Source organism: Ictalurus punctatus, chromosome 12 (assembly GCF_001660625.3).
Source record: "Ictalurus punctatus breed USDA103 chromosome 12, Coco_2.0, whole genome shotgun sequence".
In the NCBI taxonomy this organism is placed as follows: domain Eukaryota; kingdom Metazoa; phylum Chordata; class Actinopteri; order Siluriformes; family Ictaluridae; genus Ictalurus; species Ictalurus punctatus.
The window spans coordinates 4,002,115-4,029,917 of NC_030427.2; the positions used below are offsets into that span (position 1 = coordinate 4,002,115).

At 39.7% G+C, this 27,803-nt stretch overlaps 3 protein-coding genes and 1 pseudogene across 3 annotated transcripts in view; all 4 read left to right on the plus strand.

Moving 5' to 3' along the window:
- The window catches only part of LOC108272388 (piwi-like protein 1), a 496,438-nt gene that overhangs the window by 315,846 nt on the left and 152,789 nt on the right, over positions 1-27,803 (plus strand). The window lies entirely within an intron of this gene.
- The window catches only part of atg3 (autophagy related 3), a gene marked incomplete in the record, with an annotated part of 729,311 nt that overhangs the window by 136,042 nt on the left and 565,466 nt on the right, over positions 1-27,803 (plus strand).
- Positions 14,706-15,607, plus strand: LOC128634076 (general transcription factor II-I repeat domain-containing protein 2A-like; annotated as a pseudogene).
- On the plus strand, positions 20,053-23,483 carry LOC128634228 (protein argonaute-2-like). Its single transcript, XM_053684527.1, has 3 exons — positions 20,053-20,212; positions 21,556-21,700; positions 23,240-23,483. Exons 1-3 carry the CDS (start codon positions 20,061-20,063, stop codon positions 23,321-23,323), a joined length of 381 nt encoding a protein of 126 aa, XP_053540502.1. The 5' UTR covers positions 20,053-20,060; the 3' UTR covers positions 23,324-23,483.

Genomic DNA, 27,803 nt, shown 5'->3' on the forward strand with positions numbered 1-27,803 from the left:
TAACACCAGTCGCATACAAACTAGTAAATTATGTGCCCTTTGTGCTTGTGCTGCTGGATCTTCGATACGAAGGTAAGAAGGTACTGACTTCATATACTGGATAGATAGTGTGGAAACTGAACTGTCACACAGCTGTACAGATTCTACAGAAATACTTTTCATTAGACCTCACTAGTCTTAAGGAATGAATCTCACAAGTTTCTTCTAGTGCACTAAGTAGTACTCTACATACAAAGCCAAGCTTTTCTATAGACTCTAAAGAGATGTGACTTGATAATGAGACCTCTCTGTGCTGATGATTATGATAAAGTCCAAGATAATGATGTGTGCTTTGTATTTAAAAAATGACACAGGGAAATTACAGTGTCCATGTCTTTTATCAATAATAATAATAATAATAATAATAATAATAATAATAATAATAATAATAATTGCAAGCATAGTGAAATGCAATGGTATTATTCTACCCAACCATTTGTCACTATATTTTTACTTTACTATATCCTGGCCTGAGTTTACTTTTGATTAAAGGAGTGCTGTGCAGCAGTGAGAACAGTGTCGAGAAGCACCTGGAGATGGGAAGAAGCTCCTGGCTGCCGGACACCTGGCCGACGCACTTTCCCATTTCCACGCAGCTGTTGGTGAGTCGGTGAGCTTTTCTCAGAAAGTCACCAGCAATCATTTCTTTATTTCTGCAAAAAAAAAATATTCTCTCTGAATCTTAACCGTCCACTTTCTGACATCCGTGTGTAGACGGTGACCCGAAAAAATACTTGGCCTACTACAGAAGGGCCACCGTCTACCTGGCCACGGACAAGTCTAAATCCGCTTTACCGGATCTAAGCAAAGTCATCGAGTGTCATGATTTCCCCTTGAAGCAGCGTGCTCTAAGCGCGAATGCGCGAGCACCTGCTTTTCCGTTGTTGACAGTAGTGACATCTGGACACGTGTGTTTTGTTTATGTTTCTGTCATGTCTCCTCCCTGTTCTGTCATTGGCTGGGATTTCACGTGTGTCTGTATTGCCCTCAGCAAGTTTAGAGGCTTATCAGTTTAGACGCTGATCATGTCCACATATATACCGCGCGCCTCCCAGCACACAACGCGGAAGATTATCCTGGAGTTAGATTGGTTCGTATGGTAGTCATAGTCACGGTCCATGTTTAGAGTTCGTTCACGCTGGATTATCCGCTCCCAGTTCCTCGTCATAGTTCATGTTTCTCGTTTAGTTTATCGACCCTGTTTTCCGTGGCCACGACCTTGATTCATGTTTAACCCTGTGTATGCCTGTTTGCCGATAGCCTGACCTTCGCCTGTTTTGGATTATGTTTTGGATTTGTCTGCCTGTCTCTCTTTTAAAATAAACAACTGTTCATACTGCAATTGCATCCGTCCTATCTCCGCTCCGTCACGATACGTGACATCGAGTTAAACCTGATTTCACATCGGTGAGTTTTACTCCATGATAAGACATGAAAAGAAGATTGACATGCATCATGTTGAAAAGAGTTGGTGGTAACAGGTGATTTGTCACAGGCAAGACTTCAGAGAGGGAGCCTACTGTAACTCTTTGACTTGTCATTAAAGGAAAATTAAGTCATTAAAGGAAAATTAAGTCATTAAAGGAAAAATCCACCATGAACAACTTGCATATTGATCTTTATAATTAACAGGTGGCATCCAGGATTCATTTTGTAGTGAAAATTTTGAGTTTACTTTTTAGTTTAGACTTCTTTCATTGACCTGTTGGTCATTTTTCACTTTGGTTTCTTGTATTACCCACAATCAAGTTCGACAACATACTAATATTGGTGCCAGTAAAATTTAGCTCCCGATTGACCTATCTTTACACTCTGTTCACATTAATTACATCATTAACAAACTTCAGTTTTCATGCTAATACCACCGTCAAGGCCATTGCATGCATCATCTCACAGATCACAATAAAACATGATGAAAACTGATTATACTGTAGCTGTGTTGTTTGTGCAATAGTGAAAATGATGCCAAGTTGTATTTCCATTTTCCTTTTACTTTGAAATTGCCCTTAAACTTAGTTATCTGACTAGACATGCTTTCAAAGAAAACAGAAACAACACCTGAGTCTATTGAAAGCCAAGCTCAACTGATTAAACAGGTGGAATCAGATGTGGTCTTGCTTGATTGGAATGAAAACCTACACCCACACCGGCCCTTTGCTTGGAGACTGGACATCCCTGGTATAGTCAGTTTAACAACCTCCAGATGTGCTCGATCTAAGATGTTGAGTGATCTTAAACAAATGCTTGTCTATATACAGCATAACTCATTTAAAGGTAAGAGGTGCTATTTTGTTGATGCTCAGCAAGTGACATCAAATCAACATAGCCCTTATGTTGTGGTTGTGGAGAGTGTCCCAAGTAGGAATTCCGAGTTCGTTCCTTTTCCTAGTCGGAGGTCGGAAATGACTAGTTATGACCTTTAGTCAAAAGTAGAATTAGAGTTTGTTTTGCTGAAAAGTGTCACATTTCACACGTCCTATAGATTATAGTTGTTTTACTGCTGATCAAACTCAAAATTTACATTACTAACAGTTACAAATAGAGCCTCAAACATGTGCAACTGTAGTTGTTTATGTTTTACAACCAACATTGCATTTGTGTATATGCACTTGACGGTCCATTTTAGTTTGCTATTTGCTATCTGTAGATTTCCCCCTGAGCTCCCTGCCCATAAAGAGTCTAGTTTCTAATCATCCCTAATCAAGCACAGCTTCATACGAGTCTTTATTAGCTGAATTAACTGCCGTAGATGGCCTAGACTAAATTAGAGCTGGGACTGATCCCCTGAATCAGAGTTCATCACATCTATGCAGCCATTAAGGACTTTGAAAGTGCTAAGGAGTACAGCGAGAATGACCGTCACCTACCCTTTGGCTTCTTAGGTTGATATTGAAGTGTGTCATGTTTTAATGTGTTCTAAACGGCTGGGCTTGTGTGACCACTAGGATAGCCCAGAAGAAGCTCATTAAAGCCTACAGGAAGTTGTCACAGCAGTGACACCCAGACAACTTCCAGGATCCTGAAGAGAAGAACAAGGCTGAGAAGAAGTTCATAGACATCGCACAGGCCAAGGAAGTGCTCACTGAGCCAGGTAAACCCTCAATCAGTTTTGTCTGCTAATATAAAAATACCAAGCTAAGCCGTTTTTTGATGTTGGTTTTTGTGTCCCATGCTTGAATAGTTTTACATAGATGAGGAATACAGTATATAAGTATGTAAGTACAGCTGCAGATAAAGAAGGATGAATCAGATTGGAATTCAGATCAAATTAACAGAAATTATGGTTGTGACTTGGTGATTAGTGGGGATGTTGAACACAGTCTGTGATATGTTTTTGATTTTTTTGCTAATACAGATCTGCCAAAATAACTAACAGTCAAAGAGAAATAAACATGCATTTTGTTGGAAAGGACGGATCGGATCCATGCTTGCAGCATAAACGGTTAATTGTATTGGTTGAACTGATATTTAACTGTAATCTGCAGAAATATTATGATATCATATATAGGGAAATTAGCCAGCGGTGGGTGGAGACAGACACACGGGAGGCCGTCGTAACGTTAACAAGTGAGATTTATTTTTATTTTTATTTATAACGTTCTGGAGGGGGGGGGGTGTGCTCGCGTGTGGGCGTGACAGCGTGTGGTGAGAGGTCAGTGTATTGCGGGGTTGCCAGAGTCGCTCCGGGGCTTTCCGGAGAAACAGGGGCTCTTCTCAGACGTCAGGCAACGCCGCGTTTGTAGCTAGGGAGCGGAGAATTCGCTCGGGTCCTGGTCGTCTGAAAGAAAACATACAAAACCAACAATACTGATAGCTGGCAGTAAGCCAGGCACACGTCATGTGAGAGAATTCTCTCCTTTCGAGCGGAAAAGCGGCCTTCCACTTTTCCTTCGTCTGCTGGATGGTGGAATTTTGCGGCGCGCCATTCATCACCAGAGGGTGTGTCTGCGGCTCCGCCCCACCTCCACGTGCTTTCCGACTGTCCAAAACATTGAAGCGGGGCTGTCTCTTCAGCGCCAGCGCGGCAGTCGCGGGAGGAGCGATTTTAGTTCCTTGTGCGCCGGCTGTCGGTCTGTCGCGACACATACAGTATAAGTTTACTTTATACAGTTATTACAAAATTAACCTAAGTGTATGTCAGGCCTGCATGTATTGTTAGTATTTTTAGAACAATTATTAACTATAATGCACGATGGCTGACTGGTGATCACGTTTGCCTCACACCTCCAGGGTTAGGGGTTCGATTGTCGCCTCTGCTCTGTATGTACAGAGTTTGCATGTTCTCCTCGTGCTTTGGGGGTTTCCTCTGGGTACTCCGGTTTCACCCCCAGTCTAGAGAAATGTGTTGTAACCTGACTGGCATCTCTAAATTGTCTGTAGTGTGTGAATGGGTGTGTGATGGCATCCCAGCCTTATGCCCGGAGTCCCCTGGCATAGACTCTAGGCTCCCCGCCACCCTGTGTAGGATAAGGGGTACAGACAATGGACGGCTGGCTGATTCTGACCTTAATAAAATATATTGACTGTTGATTAACACATTCTTGTTTGTATGTCTGTAAAATGAATTTTCCTTTCATTTTAGTAATTAAAAAGTATAGCCTACAATACTGAAAAGAAAATTTAATGGTGGGTCACTGCAAATCCTATTCTTTTATTATTATTCTGACATTGCAGAATTTCTAGAGGTCCAGACAGACTTTAATTTTTTTGGGCAGCATGTAGACTAAATGTCAAGGTGCATCAATCAACAGTATATTAGATTGGATGTAATGGTATTGTTTTTCCCTAGATGGAACGGTTAAAAAAATTAATCGATCACTGGTTCAGTGTGACGGTTATAAATAATTAACCTCTTGCAGAAGTGAATGTGTCGTTCATGTACCACATTCTTTGCGAATTGGCTAATTTTATTCCTGTTTGGCTTGAGCACTTTGAAATAGCAGAAAAGCAGTTTTCAGGTGTCTCCTATATCACTGTAAAAGGGGGAAAACTGTAGCGGTTTGGACCTCTGGTAATATAAAACACGAGTCTCGAAAGATGCTGGTATATCTGACACCTTTTCTCTGTTCTTGTGCAGAAACGAGGAGTTCATTTGACAAGGGTGAAGACCCCCTGGACCCTGAGAGCAAGCACGGAGAAGGCCATCACCACTTCCATGGGGCCTGGGAGAGTTTCCAGGGCTTTAACCCTTTTGGCTCTGGACTGTTCAACTTTAAATTCAACTTTAACTGAGATCATCCAGGACGACATCAGTCTGATCTGAATATATACCATCAGGCATCCAGCGAGAAGTGTAACCTGCTGAACCTATTTGACACTAACTGCCATAGATGTGGCTACAGAAGCCACTGTGGCATGAAGATTCATCGCATGCTGTTGAATATTCTCAGACTTGCCAAGCTGAGCTAAGTGGTATTACATAAAGTAATTATTTCAGGGACCATCAGAGTGTGGGGGTTCATTCCCAAGCAACCAACTATCCTAAAACTATTGTGTGTGTGTGTGTGTGTGTGTGTGTGTGTGTGTGTGTGTGTGTGTGTGTGTGTGTGTGTGTGTGTATAGGAGACTGCACTATTTTTCTATCAATGAAATAATGCTGCATTGTAAATACACAATTAAAGATATTACGTATTTAATTAAAAAGAAAGTGACATTATTCTCAGATTTCGCTGTTGTAATGCAAATCACTATTGGAGGATTCCTTTAGTTGAACTTTTCATTTTGTATAGCACTTACAGACATCGTCACAAAGCATCTGGACTGAAATCCAGATGTAGATTTAGATCCCTATCAAGCAAGCTGGAGGTGAAAAACTCCCCGAGACATCATGAAGAAGAAACCTAAGAGAGGAAGCAAACTCAAAAGGGTCCTGTTGACACTGGATAGTGGGATTACAAATCATTACCAGTATGCAGATGTAATAGAGGAAAAGGCAAACAAATGTGTTCGTGTCAACATGTCAGGATGAGTACAGCAGCAGTTTTTAGCAAGCACAAATCTGCACTATCAAGTGTTTTCTGGTTTCTAGCTTATTGTGAAATCAGACTACTGATTATACCTTGCTCTTGAAGCTAGCCCTTTGTGCACAAAAATGTAAATAATAAAGAGTAGGTAGAACAGGTAGAGTCACTATCATCAGGGAGAGCAGATTAATATCTGTACACGTTGATGCAATAACATAACTCCAGACATAGCAGACGACCACTGATGAATGATAAACATTTTATTCCTGAGAAAATTCACATCCTTCCACTTCCAAGCTTAAAAAGAAAAGAAAAATAGAAGAAGAAAAAACCCAGGTCAGCATGGAGTGTCACAAACACAGCATGGCTTTTTCACTTTAAAGGGCTTGAAATCAAATGGAAACACAGGAATAATTCATGATGTGGATAAATAAATTGAACATCTTGTGCATGTGTTGGGGTTACTTTTACACATATTCCCCCACTCTGACATCCTCTCTGATTTGTTCAATCATATTGTAATGATTTTCAATTTCCTCTTCACTGTAATGGAGGAATAACAAGTTACACATGATACAAAAATCATGTACAACTTGATTAATATTTCACTTAAACCTCCCCTTTTGTGTAAACATCTAACAGTGATGCAACAGATGAACTCATCGTGAGCTTATAGTGTTGAATGATTCAAGAATTTATCGTAAGAAATTACTGAGGAATGTCCAGATGCATTTTCCCTAGATACTCATCAGTGCAATTTTCCAAAACTGACCATAAGATGACAACAAAACACGATCCTTAACCTTTCCTTCCTGAGACTTGGCATTATTTTATGTGCAGCAGAGCAGACATATAACACAAAGAAAAAAAGGTTAAATATACACAGTTTGAATCTTTTGAATATTACTGGTTCACTACAGACAAGGTGTTCTGGCTGCTTTACCTTCAGTTCTGTTACAAAAGGATTAGTCTTACATGTTCTGATAGAAAATGTGACCTATTGTACCTTTAAAATATAGACTTCAGCCATCAAGATTCATAAATAGAAAACTTGCCAGACAGAGCAGTTTCATCAGGCACTGCACAAAAACTCAATAATGCCAGCTACAGAGAGGGCATATAGAGCCTTCTTTAATATCCTGGCTGGAGAAAAACTATTTTACCTTGTGTTTTGGCCATGTGCTGAAATTGTTCTAGTAACATTTGGAGCAGTGGGTCATATGAAGTCAAACTAGGGATTTAGAGCCAAGCAAGCAAAGCTTGTTCAAGTATAAAACACCACTAGACCAGTGGTTCATCTATCAAAGTGTGCATACACGTTCATAGAAAGCGCAAGTACACACAAGAAAATTTTGTATCTTTGTATGCTTGTATCTTTCTCATTTGTAAGTCGCTTTGGATAAAAGCGTTTGCTAAGTGAATGAATGTAAATATATATATATATATATATATATATATATATATATATATATATATATATATATATATATATATATATATATATATATATAATGTGTGTGTGTGTGAGAGAGAGAGAAATATATAAGTAAGTTATATAAGTAAGTTTATATATAAGTAAGTTTTTACTAAAACAGTCTTCTAACTCGTTTTAAACAAACACATTATAATAATATTTAGTACTGTGCATACAGTATTAAATAGTTATATTTATAGTTTGTTACTAATACATTGCCTCTTTTTATGTATACAGATAGAAGTTCTTATGCTACTTGTGTACAGCGTTTGATGCCTTATGCGTGACGAAAGAAAAAGGTTTTTGACTTTTTTCACACACGGAACAGCTCTTTTTCTAGACATGTGGGTGGCTCTTAAAAGAGCCGTTGTGTTCGCGTCGTTCGGTGTTAGAGCGTTTAACCGCCGAAGCCGTACAGGGTGCGTCCCTGGCGTTTCAGGGCGTACACCACATCCATGGCGGTCACGGTCTTTCTCTTGGCATGCTCGGTGTAGGTGACGGCGTCGCGGATCACGTTCTCCAGAAACACTTTCAGCACACCGCGAGTCTCTTCATAGATCAGACCAGAAATACGCTTTACACCACCACGGCGAGCCAGACGGCGAATAGCCGGCTTGGTGATTCCCTGGATGTTATCGCGAAGCACCTTACGGTGACGCTTAGCGCCTCCTTTGCCGAGTCCCTTACCACCCGATATGACAAAATCATATTCAGAAAGAAAGAAGAAAAAAAAACTTACATAGTCAAGGTACAATTACACGCAAATAGAGTCCCACACTGAAGAGTCTTTAAACCAAGATGTGCTGCTTTTTAGTCTTCTTAGTTCTTTTTGAATGTCTTTGAGAAAAACATCACTGGATATAAACGTTTGATTTATAGTCATTTTGGCTCTTGTTTTCCAGAGTTTAGATTTAGTCAAACATATTATGAACCAAATGAAGTCATGCTGAGTCTTGCTACAATTTTCTTTAAAAATGCCATAGAAAATTGAGTTCATATTTATTTCTATATTAAGACCAACGATTTTTATTTTATCCCATGTTTCTTTAGAGCGATAACACTCTAACAGGAAATGTTCGAGTGTTTCCTCTTCATTACAGTTAGGCATCGGGCATTTACTGGTTTTTACAAAACAGCTCCATTTCACACCGGCTCTTACTGGGAGCCTTCTTACAGCGACTAACCAAGTTGTATCTCTCAGGTGTTCAGATAGGATTTTATTCTGTAAGTTTTGGAGACATTCTTTGTTTTGGTCTTCCTCCAAATTTCTGAAAGCCACAGGGTTACTATAAACTCGAACAACAATTAAAAGATATATTTCTTTGCTCGAGTCTTCCACCCAATCGATGTTTAGATCTTTAAATTGGTTAGTGAAGTCGGAAAACATCAGTTTATAATACGGAATTCCTTTCCTCGATGGACCTTGCTGCGGGGGTTTCCTCCGGGTACTCCGGTTTCCTCCCCCAGTCCAAACACATGCATGGTAGGCTGATTGGCATGTCCAAAGCATCCATAGTGTATGAATGGGTGTGTGTGATTGTGCCCTGTGATGGATTGGCACCCTGTCCAGGGTGTACCCCGCCTTGTGCCCAATGTTCCCTGGGATAGGCTCCAGGTTCCCCGTCACCCTGAAGAGGATAAGAAGTATAGAAGATGGATGGATGGACGAACGCTTCAAGGTTAATTATTTGTCATGCTATACCTGCAAATAGACGATGTACTGAGTGATTACGATTAAAATAATTTACGGCTGCAACAACTAATCGATAATAATCAATTATGAAAACCTTCGGCAATGAATGTCATTATCGATTAGTTGGTCTGCTGACGTCACGGGTGGCGTTTATGTATGACGTCGCTTTCATGAAAACACAGGTGCAAAACAGATAACCCGGCGGTAAAAAAAAAAAAAAAAAGTGTGCGTCCCAAGTCATCTAAGGCGTGGGAGCATTTTACATTAAATGCAGCAAAGATGGTAACGTGCATGTTCTTCAAAGTGGAGTTTGTGTGACGCGGGACTACCACAGTGATGTACGAGCACATGAAACGAAAACACGTTGGTGTCACGGACGAAGGTGGAACATCAGCACGGTAAGCAAAAACCTGAGTATATCCACATTATATGAAGATGTGAAAATGGTGTAGTCTAGTTTAATTCCATGCTATTGTGTAAAAAGCTTTGTTTACTAACTTCGGGACAGTCACACTAGATGTATTTTGTCTCGAGCATCAGGTTGTGCAGCATATTGATGGATTAAAATCGCGCTACCACAGAAACAGGTTAAATTAAACACGGTGTGAACAAAGTCAAGCAGTCAATCTAAAGGCAGCTGATAACAACAGCAGTAAAAGATTTTTTAGTCACTGTAGTGGTTTTCATCGAATGCTTATGCGTTAGTGTATAATTGTTCCTGTCCTTTTAAACAAGCCTGTTAGCTTGCTGCGTTTCTCTGTGTGTCTGCTACAGTTAACTTTGATCTGTGTTTCAAATGCCATCTACTGCGGCTCTACTATGTTATATACATTAACAGAATGAATTATATATTTGAGATATATTTGGTTTATATTGTCACATCTGAAGTACAGCATGTCTGTGTAAAAGAAATTTAACAAAAAATGGTTAAAACATGTATAAATTATATATTATTTAGATCTCTTATATTAATCATGGTTGCCATCAGCAATTATCATTATAAACAATGAAAATATTAATTTACATATAAATTGCTTCTTGCATACTCAATTGCTGTTTTTTAAATTTATTTATTTCAGAAAGAAACAGCTCTCCATGAGTGAATTTGTTCGGAGGAGAAATCCCCCATGCACTAAAACTAAATTTTTACCTTTGTTTTTGATTATTTATATTTTGGGTATTATTTAAAGTTTTGCTGCTTAAAACTGGACAAACTGTAGACAAATGACTAATGTTTGAAAGGTTTAAATGTAAAAATTAAAGATTATATTAGTAAAACTATATGTGCCTTTTGCATTTTTTTTTAAAAGTCCACACACAAATACCCTGAGGGTATTGGGGGGTTATTTTATTATAATAAACAAAATCTAATTGAAAAAAAGTTTAGTTAAAAAAAATCAGATTAATCAATTATCAAAATAATCATTAGTTGCAGCCCTACAATAATTAAAGAACAATACATCATACTTTTTGAGCCTATGAATATAAACCTGCAATTCCCTTCAAGCCATCATTACTGTATGAGTTGATCTTATAGAAAATTAAAGCGCACCCATTATGGCTTTGAAACGTGCCTAATTTTGTTTTAAAAGTCTCGTACAATAGATTTATATGCATCCAAGGTAAAAAAAAAAAAAAAAAAAAAAAAATAGGGTGAGGGTTTAATGTGCTCATAATTTATATTGCAACATTACCTTTTTTCCCACCCAGTGTCAAAAACGACTCGTTAAATGATCCATTCTAAAAGTTTCACTCTAAACTCCTTTCAGAGACCAGGGATTTTTATTACAAATCTATGTAGGTTAGTACAGGAAGTAAGTCTGGAATTACTAACGACTCGTTTCAGTTCTTGAGAATCTGTTCCTTCTTTTGTGGGTTAATAACTCCGTTTGTCGTTTGCTTTGATTTTTGAAACTTTTAAAACATAATAGGTGCACTTTAAAATGAATAAAATAAATAAGACTTACGTACATCTTACATACTGTACAAACCATATATTCAGCAGAACCTTTTTGTTTCAAAGTAACTGATAAGTGATGAACATTTAGCACATAGCTGGAGGGATATTAGTGATTATGGATCTTCGGGGAAAAAACAGGATTTAAACTCGCAGCCATTCAGGCCACATGCTTGGTCAAACTGCAGATTTGCAGTGTCAGTGTTGTAAAGACTATTGTTACTTGTTACTGGTACTCAGCTGTTGTCAGAAACACTAGACTGGCTCATGCTGGAGTCAAAATTGAAAGAGTAAAGGCTCACAGGGACAAAACCGTTTAACGTCCTTTTAACTGCATGGATATTTAATCTACAAGTTACCAGGCAACTTGACAACATTCTGCAAGGCAACCCAGTTTGAGGAAGGGCATTACTGTTTACTCAAACCTTTTGTAGCGTTGAACTACATCATAATGACTAAACTGTAAGGAGAAGTGCAGAGAAGCAGAGGTCTAGCACATTTAATTGATGTCACGTCATGCAGAGCTGATGGAATAGTAACTTTGACATTTGAATGTTTCCCGCTCATGTTCACAAAGCTCCAGCCCAGGATCTATGGTTGCCCATAGAGTGTCTCTAAAATGATTGACAGGAGGCACATCCAAACACAAACAAGCTTTCCAGACCAGAAGTCTTTTTTTAAACAGGTTTTCTAAGTGACTTGATGCACTTTTGCTAAGGCCACAACTTAATCCATTATTTTTATCATGTTTTACACATCTCCCAGGTTATTTGTACAAGTGAAAAATAAATAAATAAATAAAACTATTGTACCTTTTAAAGGAAGATGAACAATGCTCTCATTTTTTACTTTACAGTCCCCACAAAACAACTTTGAGAGCTGTGATTTGATTCTGTATGAAGACAAATTTCTTTTTGAAACAGGAAATAAGAGTGGTGACATTGTTGAAGTGTTACACAACAGTTAACAGTGTTTGGGATACGCCCAGCTCTGAAGAACATTGATGCTAATGAGCTGCTACTGTTGAGCAAGACCCCCACATTCGTACACATTCTAGAGAGCATTTAATTGGACGAACACAAGTCTAGTGCATGCTGAAGCATTAAAATTGTATCATTTTTCCCCAGAAGTGACTTTAAATTTTTATTTTTTTTTTTTAACTATGGTATTGGAGGCCATAACAGATACAAAAACATCTTGAAACACCAGTTTTGATTTCAGGAGCAGCAATTTAAAGACTTTACCAGAACAATCCAGAAAATATATGAAAGATAAAAATATGATGATTTTATAGCCAAAATCAAAAAAGAATACAAACAAGTATAAAATTAAATTCATTTGACCTGAAATGTGAACAGAACTTCCATCCAAGCCCTAAAACTAGATAAAGAGAACCCAATTAAACAAATGCATTATAGTTTTCACATTTATTCACTGAGCACAATTACCCAACATTAAACACCTTTGCTGAAAAAAGTATGTAAACTTTTGATTTCAGTAACCGGTGTGAGACTTTCGAGCAGCAATAACTTGAAGCAAACATTTCCGATGACTCACTCAATCCTGCACAATGGGTTTGAGGAATTTTGGCTCACTTCTCCTGCTTCAACTCAACGATGCTGGCAGGCTTCTTTGCATGAACTGCTCTTTTTAGGTCCTTTCACAACATTTCTATTGGGTTAAGGTCTGACTTGGCCATTCCAAAATGTTAAATTTCTTCTGCTTTAACCATTTCTCTGTAGATGTACTTGTGTGCTTCAGGTCGTTGTCTCTGCTGCAAGGCGCACTTACAGTTAAGCTTGAGTTCACAGACAGATACCCTGACATTCTCCTGGTACAATCTAGGATTCATAGGTCCATCAATAATGGCAAGCTGGTTCGGACCCAAAGCAGCCCCAAACCATAATGCTGCCACCCCCATGCTTCACGGTTGGGATGAAGTTCTTATGTTGGGATGCTATTTTCGGTTTGTATCGAACAATGATTTTCAATTAAAGCAAGAAGTTCTATTCTGGACTCATCTGTCCACAGAACATTCTTCCAGTAGGCTCCTGGCATTTCCACATGGTTGTGAGCAAACTTCAGACAGGCAGCAGTGTTCTTTTATGGAAAGTAGTGGCCTGTAGGTTCTCAGATGTTACCCTGGGGTCCTTTATGACTTACTGAGATATTATTCACCACACCCTTGGAGTGATCTTTTTTGCTGGACGCCCACTCCTTGGGAGAGTAACAGTGGTGCTGAATTTCCTGCATCTGTATGTCATTTACCTCACAGTGGATTGGTGGAAGCCAAACTCTTTAGAAATGGCTCTGTAATCCTTTCCAAGCCGGTGAGCATTGACAACTCTCTTTTTCTGAGGTCCTCAGGAATGTCCTTTGATCGAGGCAGGGCACACTTCCATAAACCTGTGTGGTGAAGACCAGACTTTGATGGTGAAGACCCAAGTTAATGTTCTTGAAACATGGGCGGGCCTAATTGCCATTCCCTTGATTGAAACGCCTGACTTCAATCAGCCCCATTTAAATGAACTCGTACTCCTAGACTTCACATTCCTTTTCCTACAAAGATATTTAACGCTGGATCATTTTTGCTTAATAAATAACTGTAAAAACTACTGTTTTTTTTTGCATCTGTTGTTAACCGGGTTCTCTTTTACCTAGTTTAAGGACTTGGATGAAAATCTGATCAGGTTTCAGGTCAAACGTAAGGAGAAATACAGAAAACTGTAAATGTTAAACTTTCTAGCTGCACAGTAGCTGTAGATCAAATGAGTCATATTTGCTTGCAGTCGCCTACGTTTTTGTGGTAGGAAATCGTGTTATTGACACAGAGCTGTCGATGCATGTATGTTTAGACCAGGCATGGGCAAACTACAGCCTGAGGGCCATATACGGCCTGTTGGGCTTTTTAATCCGGCTTTAATCCGAACTTGTCCAAATTATATTATTAAACCTCAGTGTGGTGTATTACTCTCTACTTCACTTTTTCGCTTTGCCCTTTGAGCCCTTCTGTAAAAATGAGTGGACCAAAGAAAAGAAAAGTGGACAGTGAGTGCCGAGTGTTTAATAAGGAGTGGACAACAAAATATTTTTCCACTGAAGTCCGATCAACGGTTGTATGCCTGATATGCCAAGAAACTGTTGCGGTTTTCAAAGAATACAATATCAGCCGTCACTTTGCCACGAAGCGTGCCAACTACGCTAGCAAGCAGTCAACGCAAGAACGGGCGGCTACGGCTCAGAGGTTGACGGACAATTTACAGACTCAGCAAAAAATTTTCACAGACAAACTGCGATTCAAGAGTGAAGTACCAAGGCAAGTTTTTTGCTGGCATTCAAATTACCAAAGGCTAGCAAGCCTTTCTCCGAAGGCGAGTTTTTGAAAGAATGCATGGTAGAGACAGCAGGTCTCCTGTGTCCGGAGAGCAAATTAAATTTTGAAAAAATCAGTTCATCACACAGGACTGTGACTCGCCGTGTGGAACTAATTGACGAAGATATCGCCAGCGAATTGAACAAAAAGGCGGAGTCTTTTAAGTTATATTCACTACCACTTGATGAAAGTAACAGCATAAAAGACACTGCTCAGCTCCTAATTTTATCCGAGGGATTAACGACAGTTTTGAGATAATGGAGGAGTTTTTGACCATGGAGTCCCTGAAAGGAAAAAGGCGGGGAGAGGACTTGTATAACCAGGTGTCTGCTGTCATCGAGAGAATGAAGATACCTTGGAGTAAACTTGCTAATGTCACCACGGATGGATCGGCAAATTTAACTGGAAAAAACACTGGGCTGTTGAAAAGAATCCAGGACAAGGTGAAGGAGGAAAACCCTGACCAGGGTGTTATTTTCCTTCACTGCATCATTCATCAGGAATCTCTGTGTAAGTCTATATTGCAGCTTAAACATGTCGTGAATCCAGTCATAAAACTTGTTAACTTTATACGAGAAAGGGGACTTCAGCATCGTCAGTTTCTTACGTTCCTGGAGGAAACTGATGCGGATCACCAGGACTCCTCTACCACTATCGGGTCCGCTGGTTAAGTTTGGGCAAAGTGCTTCAACAAGTGTGGGAGCTCAAAGAGGAAATTATCGCATTTTTGGAGTTAACGGGGAAATCCGACAAATTTTCTGAGCTAAGCGACAACAACTGGCTTTGTGACTTTGCGTTTGCTGTGGACATATTTTCACACACGAACGAGCTGAACATCAAGCTACAGGAGAAAGATCAGTTTGTGCACGACATGTACACAAATGTTAGAGCCTTCAAATCCAAGCTGACTTTGTTCTCCAGTCAAATTTCAAACAAATCTCTCTCTCATTCCCCCACACTAGCCATGCAGAAAGAGGCGTCCCGAAACGTGAAGAAATACAGATCACTGGGCGACCTGCTAAGAGAATTCTGCCGTCGGTTCAGCTGGTGTCCTGTCCCTTGTCACAAGACCCTGAAACAGCACCACAGGAGCTGCAATTGGAACTGATCGATCTTCAGTCTGACTCAGTCTTAAAGGAGAAGTTCAACCCTCTTAAACTGAATGACTTTTATGCTTCACTTAATGAAGAGACATTTCCAAACCTCCGGAGGACGGCACAGAAGATGCTGACGTGGTTTGGCTCGACCTACGTATGTGAGCAGACATTCAGCGTCATGAACATCGACAAAGCCCCTCACAGATCCAGGTAACTGACCAACACCTTGGATCTATCCTGAGAATTGCCATAACAAAACTAACTCCAGAGTTTGATGCACTGGCAAAAAAGGGAGATCAACAACACTGTTCCCACTGAAACTGGACGCGAGTTTCTCTACTGTGTTATCAAATTAATGCATTTGGAAAACAATTTGTACAATGAGCCTTGCATATTCATGCTTTGCTACCTGTTAAAGGCCAAATCCTTTCATGTAATGGCTTTTACATGTCATTTATATTAGTTCACACAAACACTCCATCCGTCTGTTCCTGGCCCGGCCCCTCTGTCAAATTTTAGAACCCATCGTGGCCTGCGAGTGTCGTGAATAAAATCAACCTTTTAGCCTAGGTCAAAAACTTCAGAGACCGAGAGTTTAGTAGATGTCAAAAAGTAAATAAACTTTATTGAAAATCAATAAAGTGTGACAGTCTGCAGAGTGTCTGAATTATGCATACACAAACATGTCTTTATATACCTATCTCCACAGCATAGTCTCTGTAGGTGGGGTTTTGCTTTTCCTCGTTGAAATAGACCAATCCTCTTTTGCCACAATTAAATATTCATGTCTATGCGTTATCTTAAATTTGTGGAACATGCGCAGTTAGTTGTTTTTCTTGAAAAGGTTTCATGAGGACAAGGTTTCTTTTTTTAAAAAAAAGGTTTCACACAGGCTTGTGTGTCTTGACCTTGACTCCCTTCTTAGGGCTCAATGAGCATCTGTCTGTCTCTATCGGTTGTCCCCGCTGATATCTACCTCCTTTCCCGAGGCCCTCTCTAACTCCCTAATTTGTACCTGCCTCAAAGGTTATTTACTCACGCATGCGAATATCTACTGCCAATTTTTATTGCTGTGGAGACAGGTGCCAGCTAATACAGAAGAACAATTGTTGTGCACTGAAACACAGAGTTCATTCAACTCAAATCCACTCAGAATATAACCTGATCAAACATTGTTCTATGGATTTAGATTATGCTTCTAACCGTTGATTATACATATAGATGATGTTTTTTAACCAATATTGATTATACGATAATGCTCAAGTAATAATTCTAAATGTTGGTTACATATTGAATTCACTTCATTAGCATATCCAAATGTCAGTTACACATATTGTTTGCACTTCAGATATTTTCCATATATTCTCCCCCTCTGGGCTTACTAAGCCCCATCTAGCTAGAGAGAGTAATCTCACTAGTGATCAATGTATGACCACGTCAGCCTTCTACCAATGACCAAATCCTGAAACCACTCTCTCTGGAGACCAGAAACAAACATCTCCCATTGGCTAGAAAGGAGTAAAAATTCTCTCTCTCTTTCCCTACCCACAAAAATCAAGACATTGTTTGTAAGCGTGAGGATGCGTTTGGTTCAGCACTTGCCGTGGTTGTCATCGTGATGTAGAGTACACAGTTGATTAAGCACATATAGCTGATACAAGTATAGACTAATAAACATGAATACGAATCAAATTTTCTCAGTTTGATTAATCATGACAGTGATCACCCTGTCTCTTAATCACACTTGATTATATTGTAATAGAAAATGTGAAAATTTAAAAATAGAAAAATGGAAAAAAATAAAAACTCCATCACATCCTTTCTCAGGGGATGTGTTAACAATGTTTGTCTTCGACCCAGATACTTTGCATATCGCGGGGACGACCCTTGGGGAGAGGTCAAGCTAGTACTTACACCCATGGCATGGCTCATCAAGCTGCTTCTTCGTCCTCACTTGAGGAACTGGAATCTGTTCCATCCTGTTGCAGCCGATCGAAGGTCCAATCTGGCTCACTGATTGTCTCATTCAGTTCTAGTTCAGTACTGTTTTGGAGACTAGTCAAGGGCTGAAAAGTCAATTATGGACAAGTTGTCCTGTAAGGAACGTCTGCTTGGGCCTCTTTCTCCTTCAGCAGGTGTATCAGGCTCGTCAGAACCGCTCTCAGCAGCAGGAGCCCTTCTTTCCTCCTGCTCTGTTGGTACGACCCCTGACAGACCTTCTTCTTTGCCATCGCCTGAGACTGCCATTCTCCCTTATCTTCATTTAGACCCTCTCTCATGTCTTCATTCTTCTTTATTTGTAGCTTTACTCTTGTCTCAAAGCAGCTTTATCTATCATTTAAGGTGTGAATTTATCCAACTGGCCCACTGAGTCTCAACTCCTAAGATGTTTCTTGATCTCTTCAGATATTGTCATTATGGATTATATGAAGTCTGTTAAGAGCAGCCGTAGTCCCAGCTCTGAAGATTTGAGCCCATCATGTCTTGTCTTGTTCTTTCTTCTGCAATGTCAACCACTGGATCGTCCCCTTTGATCAGCTGATCCTCCTTTCTCCTAGGTCTTAATCTAGGTGCTCACTTTGTATGGCCCTTCCCTTCTGGGCTGGAACACCCCTAGGTACACCTGTTCTCCAGCAGTCACAGGACAAGGAACTTCTGTCTCCTCTCTCAGTCCCCAGCTCTGGTCCTGTGAATAGATAGCTTCATACATAGCAGTTAGTTATTGCATATATGCTCTTAGTTCCATCTGTAATTACTTCAGCGGCAGTTCTTCATAAGGACCTCTCAGGTATGACACAGACATGGGTCGACCCGTAGGCATTTCATGCGGTGTTAGATGCATATTTCTGTTAGTCTGTATGCGATAGCTCATTAGTGCAGGAGGTAGAGCATCTACCGAAAAGAGTTCAGAGTCAGCACAAATTGCGTTAAGCTTAGCCTTAAAGGTACCACTTACCTTTTCCACTATTCCCTGTGACTGAGGGTGATAAACACATCAAAATTTTAATTTAATCACAGTTACTGTAACACTGTTTTTTAAACGAACGCTGAGCCGTTGTCAGAGCTAATCTGAGATGGTATGCAGTCTCTAGGAATTACCTCTCTGGTTAAAAATTGAATCATTGTTCCAGCAGTTTAGTCTGCTGATGGCATTGCCTCCCTCCATCTGCTAAACCTGTCTATCACCAGGTGCTTAAACGGCCTTCTGGCATTGATACGAGCCCTATCGATACTGATTTTCCCTTTCTGACATTGTTTTGAGCATAAATTTCACACTCAGGTTATTATTCACCATTGCCTGTAAGTTTAAAAAAATAATAATAATAATCCATAATTGCCTGTAAGTACAGAGACCAGTCCTCTTGCTATTTTATCTTTTCCCATAACTTCCCCCTCGCGCACTGGTTAAAACCATGTGCATCTGAAATTCATACAGTGAGAAGTGCAGTAGGTACAATCAGAATTCAATTAAACTATTTGCTCGGTATGTTAAAGTGGTGTTCCAGCACTTTTACTAAAACCTCACTGCATTCAAACAGCTCCAAACAGATGACGCAATCCATGGGCATAATCAGAGTCAGTATATATATTAGCAATTCTACCCATAACCAGTTCGCACTCTGTAGTGATAGCTTTTAATTCGGCCAATTGGGCAGAACAGGGTGCTCACAAAATCTTCCAGATGGAACGTCTAAAAAGTTCAAACTTTGGCTCGAGGAAATATGAATTTCGGCTAGGCAATCGTGAGTGTTCTCAGTGACTGGCTCCACAGAATTAATTAGGCAATACAACACTACAGTTGGTGTATTAGACACACTAATAGGTTTAATATTTAAATTTTGGGTGACACATAGAATAACTTCATATCCTGTTCTTTGATGAGCTGTCGTGTTGCATGTGGATCTAATTCAAAATAGAAGTGACCTGGTGTGATGAGTGTAAGATCAATGTGTGAGAGCAATTTTCCCAGTGATCTGCACTAAGAGAGCAGCTCGAGCCATGGCACGCAAACGTGCTGGCGATCCTTGTGCCACCAAATCCAATGTTTTCGATAAATAAACTAAAGACCTGCAAGCGCCCCCATACTCCTGAGCCGGGACCCCTGCAGCGGCGCCCCCTCTCTCAGATGGTTAATACAGGATAGAATAAAGCAGGATAGAATAATGAAAGCGCTCTGAAGTCCTTGTACGAAACCACTACTATATATATGAAACTCAGAGCATGACATCATTCTGTGTACCGATAAGAAGCAGTTTGAGGCAGTTCAAACAGGCTTTGTTTAGGATCTTAGATGATGTTTAGACGAACCTTGAACAGAAGAACATGTTGTGTCTCTGTAAGCAGATAAACATTCTGATCTCAGTGACATCACATGGCCTTCTGAGTCGTTATCCTCACATGAGAATGAAACAGAACAAGAACAAAACTATTTCAAAGTAAAATAATAATTTCCCTCACAGTGTAATGAACAGAATCTGCTGTTTGTCAATAACTGGAATCTGTTCTGGGAGCGTCCTAGGTTGTTTTGTCCTGATGGCCTGCACCCCAGCAGCCTCGGAGCGGAACTGCTGTCTGACAACATCTCCAAGACGCTACACACCAAGTGACTGTCTACCGTAAGCACATCCTCTACAATAACAACGTTCATCATAAGCAATGTTCAATTAATAGTCCAACACCTGTAGTACATACTATAGAGACTGTGTCTGTTCCCTGAGCTATACAAATACATAGACAATTTCAGAATGTTTGTTTTAGTAACCTAATTAACCTAAAATTAGATCATACTGAATGCACAGCCAGCACCTTTAATCTGAAGCTAGGACTATTAAACATTAGATCTCTTGCGTCTAAGGCTCTTATTGTTAACGACATCATTACTGATCAGGAATGTAATTTAATGTGTTTAACAGAAACTTGGATTAAACCAAACGAGTACATAGCTTTAAATGAAGCCTAGTCCTCCTGGATACAGTTATGTACCAGCCTCGTTCAACTGGTAGAGGAGGAGGTGTTGGTCTCATCCATAGTCAAAATCTAGTCGTCACACAAAAACTTAAGCATAAATTTAATTCTTTTGAAATTATACCAGTATAACTTATGTAGCCACAAAAAAAAAAGTTAATTCCTCTAATTATTATTTACAGACCCCCAGGGCCATATACTGAATTTCTTAGTGAATTTGCAGACTTTATCTCAAACCTGGTTGTGTCTGTAGATAAAGCATTAATCGTCGGAGACTTTAATATTCATTTTGATAACCTGGAAGACCCTCTGAGAACAGCGGTTGTGTCCATCTCCGATTCAGTAGGGATTAATCAGAACGTAATCGGACCTACTCATAATGGTGGTCACACTCTTGACCTCATATGTACGGATTAAATATAGAAAATATTGTAACACTTCCACAGTCTGAAGTTGTCTCAGATCATTCTTATCTCATTCATAATACGTATGGATCATATTTCCACCTCGCCACCACATAAAATGTACTTTCACATCAGCTACTGCACGAGCTTCACAACGTAATGGCTAATGATTATTTTACTAAATCATACAGTACATATGCTAATAACAATGCAGAAAAAGCACACAGGTGATAAATGTCCTCACTCAAATACATTTATAATCTGAGTAATAACCCGAAGTATAAAGAACTGCAATGGGTATTAACTGCATTACCTTGAACAAACATCTTCAAATACCACACAATACTTAGTATAATGTGTTGCAAATAGAGCTGCAACAACTAATCCATAATAGTTGATAATAATCGATAATGAAAATCGTTGACTGAGCAACCCTCCTCCAGAACGGTCATCGACGCCGAAGTCACGTGACCCGAGTGGTGTGTTCAGGCATAGTTCATCCATCTTTTTCTCTTTCTCTGGCGGTCTTTCTGATCGCAGCTTCAGGTTGCGTTCGGTGTGTTTTAAACGCTGATGGCTTGATTTGTTAGGTACGACTTCATCGTGAGTCACAAAGTGCGCTTCAGCAGCGTGGCCCCCACTCACTACAACGTGGTGTACGACAGCAGTGTCCTCAAACCAGACCACATGCAGAGACTCACCTACAAACTCTGCCACATGTATTACAACTGGCAGGTAAAAGCCACACACACACACACACACACACACCACACACACTGTGTTCATACAAGCCCGCTTTCTACACAACCCGGATCATGCTGATTGATGATGTAAGGATTGAGGATGTGGTCATTTTCTTTAATCGCACGTCTATGATTAGAGAATCCGCATCGTGTGATCAAAAACGGAGAACGCGTGTTAATTTGTTAACCATTAAAACCAGTACCATTATTGGTTCTTAATGGTATCCACTAGACACAACATGCCACCAAGCAACAAATTACCAGTAGACCTACAGGACATTACAGATTCTATGAGGGTTTCTGTTGTGATTGATTTTTGTTTTGTTTTTTTCAGCAGGGAAATTCCAATTTCCATTTTGGGAATAAATCAGAACAAAGTGTAACCAAATAATGAGCTAATAAAATTATTTATATGTAATTTGCATTCAGTGTCTCAATCTGGCAACAATGAGAAGATGTGTTTTTCTTTGTCTATTTTACTTTCTTTTTTTTTTTTTTTTAAGTGTACAATATCTGGAGGAAAATACTAAAATAGTTTTATTCGATTTAAATGTATTAATTATTGACATCATTGCCTACTGGATTTCCTTTTTTATTTTAGTAATAAATATATTTTAGGAATAAATCAGCAAACTGTGATTAAATTGATAATGAACTAATTAATGCACAGAAGAAAAAAAACATGTTTCAAATTGCACTCGATTGTTCAATCTGGCAACAATGAGAAGCTTTTATTTATATTTACATAAACTTCTGGGGGAAATACTAGAACATATATGTATTCGATTTAAATTGTTAATCATTAATTGCATTGTGGATTCTTTTTTTGCGCCTTTAACCAACAGTTGAATAATTTAATATAATAATAATAATAATAATATAATAATAATAATAATAATAATAATAATAAAAGTGCAACAGATCTTAAATGAATATAAAATATTATTTATTTGTTTACTTGTTTGTTCAGTCAATAGTGCAACAAGGTATCTGGACTAGATGACCTCTATCTGGCCTTTGATTGGCCTACTGCGTCTTCTGATGGAGATGTAAAACAAGTGCGTGAGTTTAAAAGATCCATGTGTTCCTGTAGTTGTTGGCAGCTCAGCGGGCGAGACGTGCGGCTCTAATCGCTTGGATCAATAGTCTAATCTGGAAGTTCAGTGCATAGGGTAAGTCAACACCTGTTTATCAGTGTTTATTTACAGTCACAGTGTTTAACCTCACACTTCACGTGCAGCTGAGAAGGAGGACAGGGTAAAGGAAATGCACCATACCGTGGCGTAGGGCACGGCCAACAGGCTGCAGCTCCAGACCCGGCGGTAAGGATGCACAATTCAGCTAATTAAAACTTGTCTTTTTTTTTTTTAACTACGTTCAACCACTCTGCTAACGATTCATCGGTGACTCGATCACTTGAGTTTTATTTTACTGTGTTTATATTGTTTGGGGAGAGTGTGTGTTCTGTCCATGGATAACGGTTTAGATGTTCAACGAAGTGCGTGAGTTTAAAAGACCTGTGCTCCTGTAGGTGTTGAGAGCTCAGTGGAGGATACGTTTGGCTCGGATCAGGAGGATCCTTAGGCTCTTGCCGGAGTTTCTGCACATGTGGTAAGTGCAGGAGTCAACACCTGTTTCAGTGTTTATTTACAGTCACAGCGTTTAACCTCACGCTTCCTACCTCGCCAGGCAGATCATGTCCGAGGTCAAGGCACTCACTCAGATCACAGATGCGTTAAAGTAACGTCTGAACTTATTCACTCTTATTCGCTGTCTCTCTCTCTACACGTTCATTACGCACCAGTTTCACTGACTGTGTTTAGCCTGCAGCCGAGAAGCTGACGGAAGGTGAGCTGCATGATGGCAGGCTGATCGCCGATCAGAAGGTACTATACTGAAATACTCCACCCCGGTCAGAGTAACTCTTCTGCACTGTAGCTTTGTAGATAGAACTTGTTTTAGTTTGAGATGGCGTCGTCACCCTCAGGTTCGAGTTTAGCGCAGAAGAAGCGTTACAGGAACTTGTCATTGATGTCTCACTGTGACCCGAAAGCTGCTTGTTGGATGTTTAATGTAAGATTAGAAAGTTCAGCTGGTTTATCTCCTCTCAGGTGTGTGTAAAAGAGGACCTGGCTGTGTCCTTGCAGCGTGTGATTTCTATTTCGTCTGTGTTTTCAGAAGGAGGGGGAAGATTGAGGAGCCGATTTTTATTTTGTTTTTTGTTAAATAAAAGGTTTCTTTAAACAACCAACACCTGCCTGACTGTACGAGTTATTTACATGAACCAGTCGCAGGAACGTCTTGCTATTAGGATGTGAAAGTGATAATATCTTTTTGTACACAGCGTAATAGAACTGAGGCATCAGGAATCCCAAATATAGTAATGAGTGGGCAAGGTTTTAAATCTACTCTGAGAATAGTGGACATGATGGTAAAGAAACCAGTCCAAAAACCATGGAGATCAGGGCAGAAGAAAAACATATGGCCAAGATGACAGGGAGAGCCATGGCATTTATCACACTTGTCCTCTACTTCTGGATATATTACAGAAAGTCTCGACTTAGACAAATGGACTCTGTGTAAAACTTTGAACTGGATGAGTCCAAGACGAGCACAGGAAGTGGTAGACTGTATCCTACCAATAGCACGTTCCCAACACTCCTCACTTATCTGTACTCCTAACTCCATTTCCCACGCATTCTTAATTTTGGTACTTGCCTCACTACCTAACGCCAGAATAAAATCATAAATCCTAGAAATCATTCCTCTCTGATGTGGATTGAACCCACTCAACCCTGTCAAAGGCTTTTTCAGCATCTAAAGAAATCCCAATCTCAGCCGAATGCTTTGAATAATTTAAAGAGCGTACGGGTATTGAAAAACAACTGATGTCCCTTTATAAAACCAGTTTGCTCTTCAGATATAAGGGATAACATTCTCTAAACGAGATACCAACACCTTTACATCTGCATTAAGCAGAGACAGCGGTCTATAAGAACCGCAGGAGGTTGGATCCTTACCCTCCTTAAGAAGGAGAGCTATAGTGGCTTGTGTCAGAGTTGGAGGCAAAGACCCACATTCCAAAGATTCGTTGAACACAGATAAAAGCAATGGAGCTAATTTTCCAATAGATGCTTTAAACAATTCAATCGGAACCCGTCCGGGCCAGGAGCTTTGTTACGCTGCATAGTTTTAACTGAATTTCAAATTTCTTCAAGAGAGAGTGGGGAGTCCAGTTGCATGGCAGTATTCGAATCAATAACAGGGTTACAAAGGTCTTGAAGAAATGCATCCACTTTAGTATCGTCTGCAGGAAATCCAGATTTATAAAGTGAAGAGTAAAACCATTCAAAAGTAGCATTAATTTCCATGGGCTCTGTAGTGACAATATTATAAGTGTGTGCGTGCTAATCTTAAACAAACCTGTGCGTGTGCTGCGACGGGAAATACCGGTTTAAAGCGTGTTCGCGTTAAAGTCTTGCTGAAGGTGTTAAATGTCACAGAGCCACACTCACGAGCATCATAAACCAGTTTAAAAAATTAATAATAATTTCTGTTCCTTTAGTGAAAACTTTCAGAGCGTTTTAAATCTACACCAGCCTTTTGTAAATGTACAGAAAGTATATAATCCATATATGTAAAATATTTAAATAAATAAAAAGCAGTGCTCGTGTTATTACAGGAGTGACATTTTGTAGGAAAACGTGAATAGTGAACGCGCCTCGGGGACGTGCACTGTAGGGTTGACAAAAGGCCAAAACGCTTTAACAAGAAGTTTCAGCTCCAGTTAAGGAAAGTGCTGACTCAAGTAGTTTTTTTTTCCCCTACAACGATTCCTAGATAACCGGTTTAGAGTACAAGTCACATATACTAACTTGTTGATTTGATCATATCACATTCCACAACACTGATTAAACCTGAGGTTCTGATTCTCACAGGGGCCTCTGTTACTGACTGTTTAATACTGTCTCAGTTCTGAGATTCATTTAATGTTCAGTCGAAGTGAATAAGTTTCATATTTAGTGTAAAATATTCGTGTAATCCACCTGTTTCTAAATTACAATATATAGCACATCTATCATGTGCACACTGAAATTCAAGTGCCAGATGTTTCTAAAACTACACACAACCGTGTGTATATATGTATATTTTATATAAGTGTATATATGTATACAGGAAATCACACACACACCTCTACTGCATCCTCCAGGAAACACGTGAAGGAAACCTCACCTTTCCCAGCTTCTAATACACTCATTCATCTGCTTTAAATATACTTTTTTTCTACACATCCTCAATTCACAGCACCTGTTAATTCTTTATTTCCTTTTTTCTACATCACTCTCTCTCTCTCTCTCTACTAAACTAATTATACACAACCTCAGCTCACCCTTAAGATATAACGTTAAGTAAAATTTTCCTTCAGCCATCAGAACAATACATTAACTCTGACGTGTTTGATACAATACATTAACTCTGACGTGTTCTTGCGGTTTTGTAAACATCGAGTATACGGACGCTCCGATCGCAGGCTTGATCTCGTATAGCTCGTATCTTTAACCCTGCAATTACACGGTTTTAAGCTAAATTAAGCTATTTAGATCGTCAACTCTGTACGAAACATTCCCAATAAAATCTTGGACAAATTCTATAACAAATTCATGCGCGTTCTCCGTTTTTGATCACACGATGCGGATTCTCTAATGATAGACGTGCGATTAAAGAAAATGACCACATCCTCAATCCTTTTATATATACACCTATGGTGATTGGCTATAAGTGTAGGAAGTGCTTGATTTGAGCTGCAGCTGAGTTTTCTATTAGCGGAGGACGAACTTTAAACGTTAATATCGCAGTCGATCATGTTCATTTAATCGTGGGCCGTCAGAATCGTAATCGTGATCGATATTCAATTAATTGTGCAGCACTAGTGCCACCTATATTATTTACCCATAGTAATGTGGGTTTTTTCTTCTACCTTGCTGTTTACATGGTAGTTTCTTAATCAAATTATGGTCTTATTAGATTAAGTGGATTATAGTTGTCCATGTAAACGCGTCAATAATCCACTCTTAATCTAATTAAGACCATAATTTGATTAAGAAACTACCATGTAAACAGCAACCTTAATCTAATTAAGGTCATAATCTAATTAAACACTAATCTAATTAAGGCAGGTGGATTACTCCTGTTTTAATCGTATTATGGACGTGCATTACAGACATGTAAACACCTTAATCACATTATGAACGTCGTGTGAGCATTTTCACCGCATTTTGCGACAGGACACGATCACACACGGCAGTTTTAACGGCGAACAAGAGAATTCGGCTGTGTCCCAAACCAGGTCCACATCGCTCGACCACATGTCCTAGCGTGACAATCCCACTGAACAGAACAATTGCATCACAAAGGGTTCTGCTTACGCGCTCCACATTGAAACGAGTCCCATGCACCACTGGGTTCCTTCAGCAGCCACGATAGGGTCTCACAGCCTGGTCTTCATTGTTTGTGGAGCATCCCCCACACAGTAAACAGTCCTTGGTAAACTTTGGGAGATTGTGAATTTTGTGGAGAACTCAAGTCCATCAGCCACAAAGACTCAGCAGGACACAAATTCCGGCCTCGAAAACCGGGTCAATATGGTTCTGGCCAAGGGTCCAGACTAGGTCTCTGGGCCCAACAAGGAGCCTCTGAATAAACTGGAGTTGGAAGGCCCTCCCTCCTGCCTGGTAGAAAAAGTACACTCTGCAGGACCCAATGCAAACGGTCCCCAGAAAAAGTCCCAATACTGCTTGTATTTTTAGCCAACAGTTTGTGCTGGAGGGTCTAAACATGCTAAGCGGAGCCACAGCATAGAGGACACCAAGTGGTTAATCACAAGGTGCGACACTGTGGTGGCCCTGAAAGACATGTGTGGTAAGATCCATTTCCATTTATTTAGACGCCCTTCACCTTCTCTAAAACATTGTCCAATTTTTTCTCACAAAAGTATCATCACCAAGATAAACCCAAGATTTTTAAACCACATTTGTTCCAACTCAGACCAGCAGGAAAACCATTTTTCTTGCTCAAACTCATCGCCGAACGTTATC